Source organism: Phyllostomus discolor, chromosome 13, assembly GCF_004126475.2.
Source record: "Phyllostomus discolor isolate MPI-MPIP mPhyDis1 chromosome 13, mPhyDis1.pri.v3, whole genome shotgun sequence".
NCBI lineage: Eukaryota > Metazoa > Chordata > Mammalia > Chiroptera > Phyllostomidae > Phyllostomus > Phyllostomus discolor.
Window position 1 is genome coordinate 61,719,168 of NC_040915.2, and position 6,148 is coordinate 61,725,315.

The following is a 6,148-nucleotide window of genomic DNA, read 5'->3' on the forward strand; positions in this document are numbered from 1 at the left end:
AGTAGTATTCTGGATCGCTTGGCAAAAGAGGCCAAACATTTTTCCAAAATGTCAAGTTACACAAGAGAAGCAAATGCAAAAACAAATATATAAATAAGTCATTAGGACAATTAAGTACATAGATAAATATCAGCAACTAAAATCAACAAGGAGGATAGCTGCTGGTGGAAGCAACCACTGGGTACAAACTGCAAACACAGACCGCAAAAAAAGAGAATCTGCAGTACAGAGTCAGAAATAGAACATTTCTGCCCTCTGGGGGAGCAAAGAGCTAGTGGCACATCAATTCCGAGACGCCCTAAGGCCGTCCACATCAACCATCCAGCCATCACAATCTTAAAGCACATTACTCGGGCCCTGAAACATTCAAGGGCATTTCCCTGTCTCATCAGTGAAATCCAAACTCTGAGTCTGGGACCACCTAAGAGGTCGCCTGCTTTCTCATCCAGCCTCATTTCCACTCTTTCCTTTACATATGCTGTTTCTGCCAACCTGCTACCTGTTGCTCCTCATTCTCCTCGGTGCTTTGACCTTGCCTTGCCAACCACATTAGGCATTACAAACGCCCATCCTCAGCACTTCCAAGCCTTCCCTACTTAGAATCTCAGGGGAAAGTAACTTCCTGGTAAGAGCCCACAACATTTTCACTTTCTTAGAGCACGTTTCATTTTTATCTTGTATTACATCTTGTATGTACCTGTCAAGCACCATGGAGAAAAGGTCTGCCCACCCCCGCCCCGCCCCAGCCAACTATCTGGACCTCCCAACTCACATCCCAGGAAAATGCAAAACAGCTAAATATCCTCCCATGGGATTTTTATTGAAAAGACACTTAGTGCACCACCACAGGATGTTTCTGGACAGACACCTGGCCAGCCCAGCACTATCGTTGCTGCTATATACCTGCAAATTAGCTGAGGACTGGGACTGCATGCGCACCTAGTAGATCCAACTGTAGAAAATAAACTGCTTACAGCAAGCACAGCTAGGAGGCAGTGTGCAAGCAACAGGGCTGCGAGTATGAAGAGAACGCTGAATTTGAATTTCCACAGAGCAGAAAACAAGAATGCAGCAGTATCACATACCCACTTCCACCTTATGGGGTTTTTTGGTTGGTTGTTTAACTCTTAATTTAACACAGACAACCATGGTCAAATATCATTACCCTGGGATCAAAAGAATAAGGTACCCTTTCATGCTTACTGAACTGGCAGGAAAAAAGAAATAAAATACAACACTGGTGACGCTACAGATGAATATATATGCACAAGGTGTCCCGCTGATGCTATCATGGACGAAGTGTGAAGTGCGGTCCTTTGAAAACAACTGGGCAGTAAACATCACTACCCATCCACGATTTAACTCAAGCATGGAATTCAGAAGATGGCAAAATGCTAGGTGTACAAACATGCTGTTTTTTTTACGGAGGGAAAACTAGAAAGTCTAAACTGAGAAACGCTTAAGTAAATTATGGTCTGTCAAGACAAAAAAAAATGGCATGCAGCCATGAAAAGAATAAATATGAGCTATTTTTGAAAAAAGATCATGACGTGAATACCACTATATGTGGGTAAAGACTAAAAAGGCACTGTAAGAAATGAAAGTTCTGATGGGCTAATGTTATGAGCTGAACTGTGCCTCCCCCTGCAAATTCACATACTGAAGTCCTAACCCCCAGGTACCTCAGGATGCGACTGTATTTGAACTCAGGGTCTTTAAAGAGGTAATTGGGTTAAAATGAGGTAATGGGGGGGGGGGGGGCAGTCCTACCAATCTCACTGGTGTTCTCATGAGAACACATTCGGACCCAGACAGGCACAGAGGGGAGACTGTGACCACTCAGGGAGAAGACAATTTACAAGACAAAGGAAGAGGCCTCAAAAGAAACTAACACTATAGATATCTTCATTTTGGATTTCTAACCTCCAGAATAGTGAGAAAATAAACCTCTGTTGTTTAAGCCATGGTGGTGCTCTGTTATGGCAATCCTAGCAAACAAATACAGCTCATGTGGCATGTTTACAGGTAAAGACTTTCTCCTTCCACGTTTTTCTTAAAGTATTTCAGATTTAGTAACAATGGTTCTAGCAACATGATACCCTCTGCCAATGCTCACTCTCTCTCCTCTCACACTGGGGTTCTTTTCAATGTGGCCTCACACAGGAAAGGGAGCAAGGATAGAAAATTTTCAGCTGCATCATGCTGAAAAAAAAATGCCATTACCATTATTTTTATTCCATGGCAGACCACTGTGAAGGACAAACTGGATAACCATGAACTGAAGAAAGCCCACTGCCCTCAGCATCTGCCCACACGTTGCTCCAATTATAGGTAAGAGCTAATCAGCTCATCTTCTAAGTACATCTGTCCACCAAGGAGGGTCCAGGCTGTCTCCAAAGCCGCAGCGCCATTTAAACATCAGATCAATAGTTAGCTAAGACGACCTTGAGATTCTGGCATTCCAAGAAAAGCAAGAGAAAGGATATTTTAGGACATGGGAAAGGACTCTAACCAAAGCCTCCTGAGGGTGAGAAGAGGAATGGAAGGGTAACAAATGCTGCCTACTCTGCAGCTCTGCCCAGAATTCTCCACGTCCCAGGGTTTGGGGTCCATTAGTATGGCACCAGACAGAAGAGGAAAGGCAGAAACAGGACACCTGAATTCCTAGCCACAGAGGAGTATAACCAGGCAGAGCCAGGAGGAGGATGGGCAGGGGCAGCTTAACAATGTTATGAAGACAGGTAAGAACCAGGAAGCAGAGCAGGACGGCCAGGCATTTACAAATCAGCCAGAGGGAGTCTAGAAATCATCCACACGTAGAGATTCCAGTGTACACTGAACTCTCTTCTCTAGTTTTCTCCTTTCACCCAGAGGGGAGAGTGTTGAGGACTGAGTGGAGCATGGTCTAGAGAGAGGGCTTCACTGAGTGTCCTCAGAGTTAGACTGCAATCCTGGGGATGCGACTCAGGGCTGAGACTCCAGCCTTAGGGACAAGCCCAGCAGAAAAAGGTCCAAGTTCATATATGGATCAGAGAATAGATGCCCGAGGGTCTTGGGTCTGGCTCCCTGAACATGGCAGGAGTCTGGTCACCTGACCTGGGACACAAGAATAGAGGGAGGACTTACGCAAGTCTGACTTGTTGCTGGTCACCTAAGTGACCAAATTAGGACTGTTTCTTATTTACCTGGTTTAGCATGTACCAATTAACAGTAGGTGCTCAATAAATGTTTTCTGAATGAAAGGCTGAATTAAATAACTAAACAAAAAATAAAATCCACTGAGTAGCGATGAACTTGATTTCACAGCCTGGGATTAGAGTGGCATAAATAAACACTACTGTGGCACAGAGAGAGACAAAGACAGTGGAAGCTGCCATTAATGTGCCCCCAATGCTGCTAAAAGCATATTAGGGCTGCCTGAGTTACCAAGGTATGAGCTGAGCTGTCAAGTCTAGTTCAGAAAACTTAGCCTTCTTCAGGTCAGTCTTGTCTAGACTAAACCCTTCTCAGTCCGATCCCTTCTCTCTGGGAAAAGAGGGAAAATGGAAACAAAGAAATGGGGGGGGGGATATTTTTCAATATTCATCTTCCCCCTTAAGCTTCCATTTTTGTTATCCCAGATGGGTACTCAGAAATTCCTTCCCTCTTAAGAATCTCAAGAATCTTTTGCTTAGGTATGCTAAGGGCTTCTTTTTGGTAGGTTTAGAGGAGGAGAACGTAGTAAGCAGACAAATACTATAAGACCAAATAGTAACAATGATCCCTATCATAATCAAGTCTCAATATCCTGGATGAGGATAAGAGGAATTCACACACACACATATTTGATGGAATCAGCCACCTACAGAAGCCTCCTCTAAGAAAGAAGTTGTTCTGGGGTCCCCAAGACCACCCATATGTACATAGTTGTACTTGCGGCTAACTTTTATGACAGTGGAAGGATATCAGCGAGGGAAAAACACAGGGAGGAGGTGTAGAAACCCACGCACAGGCTTTCTGATGTTCTCTCCCTCCTGTGAGGGTATACCCCGAGCACACTCCCTCTCACAGCAGCAAACAATGTGGTGCCTAGGGAAGTGCATTAGAGACACAGCATCCAAGGTTCTCATTGCTCTTCTGTGACATGTCACATAGGCACCGTGTTTGTGCCTAGGGAAGTTCATTACAGATAAGGCACCCAAGGTTTTTATTGGGGGCTCATCACATAGGCACTGTCAAAAATTCCAGATTCCCAGAAGGAAAGCAGGTGTTCAACATAAATCATATTGTCTGTACAGAGTCTATGCCCAGTGAACCACCCTTATCAATTATGGAATGGAGGGAACAGTTCAAGTGCCAAGTTCCCAGATGCCTATCAGGAGCCAGCCTTGCAAGCAAGCCCTTCTGAAGACAGCAGCTTCAGGCTTGCTCTGTTAACTCTTTTCTAAAGTGATTTGTAAATGTTGGTAATGAAACTGAAGTACCTCCCTAAGTAAGAGATGGTATTAGGGAGCTGCCAACCTAAAGGTTAAATTAATTAGTTGTATTTTGCAGGAGAAAGCAGAGGATAAGATTGGGAAAGTGACCTGCTCAGAGTTGTATCAACATAACACAGGTTTTAAATTCAGGTGGTCCTATGACTCGTGTTCTTTCTATTCTAATGTTTTCCTCCTTTAACTAGAAATCGGGTTAGCATTAGTCTCCCAAGACCTGCTCATCCTGCATTTGAATGATAAGTCAAGTCTGAGAGCTACAAAAGCAAGGAAGAACTAGGTCACTCTGCCAACGTGTCTAAACAGCCTTTCAACTTCACCCCTCACCAGAACCACAAAACCACTTCCAACTAGAGCAGGCAAGTCTCCATTGCTCTTCTCCTACTGACGGCATTCCCTTTCCATCTTTGAGAAAGCTGTGTGGAGAGAAAGGAAGCCCATCCCTTCAACAGGCACACACTGGTAGGGGAAGAAAACTGACATTTACTGCTCACCTACTCTGTGCAAGGCACTCGGTGCTTGAATTCCTTTAATCCTCAAGAACCACTTCATTCCACAGATAAGGAAACAGAGGCTCTCGGATTGAATTAACTTGTCCAAAACAATGCAGAGTTACAGTGCAGGGACCAAACTTAGGTCCCTGACTTTAAAACCTGTGTTCCTTCCACCATCCCAAACACACCCTTGAGTTGTCTTTCACCTTTCTCCCAAGATAAGGATTCCTCTGACCTAAGTGCTCCTTTTTCCTCGGAAGCAATCCCCAGATAGAGTCTGTAACCACTGACAGTTCACTCCTGCTTCCTGACACTGTCCCTTCAAACACACAATCTTTTACCCAATCTAACGCCCCCTCTAGTGTCACAGAAAAACAATGCGCAGTAGATTTGAATTTCAGAAAGCACTCTAGAAAACGCTATTTCACGTGCCCTTCACGACAATCTCATGAAGTGGGCAAAGCAGGTAAAAGCACTCCCATTTTACAAGAAAGGCATCTCCCCAAAGCCACGGAATAAAAAGCAGGGGAAGTTAGGAGCAAAGCCTCAGATTTTGATCCTGGTCCTCCGCTCTTCCCACTGCTCCTCCCTGCCGCCCCCGCCCCCGCGATGTCACAAGGTGCCCCTCCGTCTCGAACTCCGGCCTGTAGTTCACACGTCCCTCCCACACCCCCCTACCCGCAGCATCCCCGCCTGTGCTTGCACACGGCCCACTCTCCCAAGACTCCTTCTCTTTCCCAACCCCCTCCGCCCACGGGCTTCTTCAACCCGCCGAACACCGGCTCATTAGCCCCCCTCACAGGCAGTACGCGACCCCTTACTCCGCCTCCTGCTGACCCCTGCCCAGCCTCCCCGCTTTGCCTCGGTCCCCCACTCCTGTCAGCCCTCGGCCAGGTCGGCCCAGGCTACCTTCTCCAAGGATGCAGGTCTCTGCACGGCCAGGGAGCGGGCCAATGACAGGACCGTGTTGAAATAGAAACCCCGCGAGGCACTGGAACAGGAGCCGGAGCTGCAGCTGGAGCCGCCGCCTCCCCGGGACACCGCTGCGGCCGCCATCATCTCGCGCCCAGCCGGGCTGACCGCCGGCTTCCAACACCCGGCCTTAGGGCTCCGGAGCTCACCGCGCAGGCGCATCTGCATCCGGCTTCCCCACCACGTGACCTCTGTGTTGCAGTACAGGGA

At 46.8% G+C, this 6,148-nt stretch overlaps 1 protein-coding gene across 1 annotated transcript in view; it reads right to left on the minus strand.

The window, feature by feature from the left end:
* PI4KA (phosphatidylinositol 4-kinase alpha) overlaps positions 1 to 6,131 on the minus strand; it is a 101,971-nt gene extending 95,840 nt beyond the window's left edge. Inside the window, exon 1 of the mRNA XM_028529007.2 lies at positions 5,876 to 6,131. Within this exon, the coding sequence (XP_028384808.1) occupies positions 5,876 to 6,106 (231 nt within the window). The 5' untranslated portion in view covers positions 6,107 to 6,131. The remainder of the gene's footprint in view (positions 1 to 5,875) is intronic.
* Between the last annotated feature and the right edge of the window lie 17 nt (positions 6,132 to 6,148).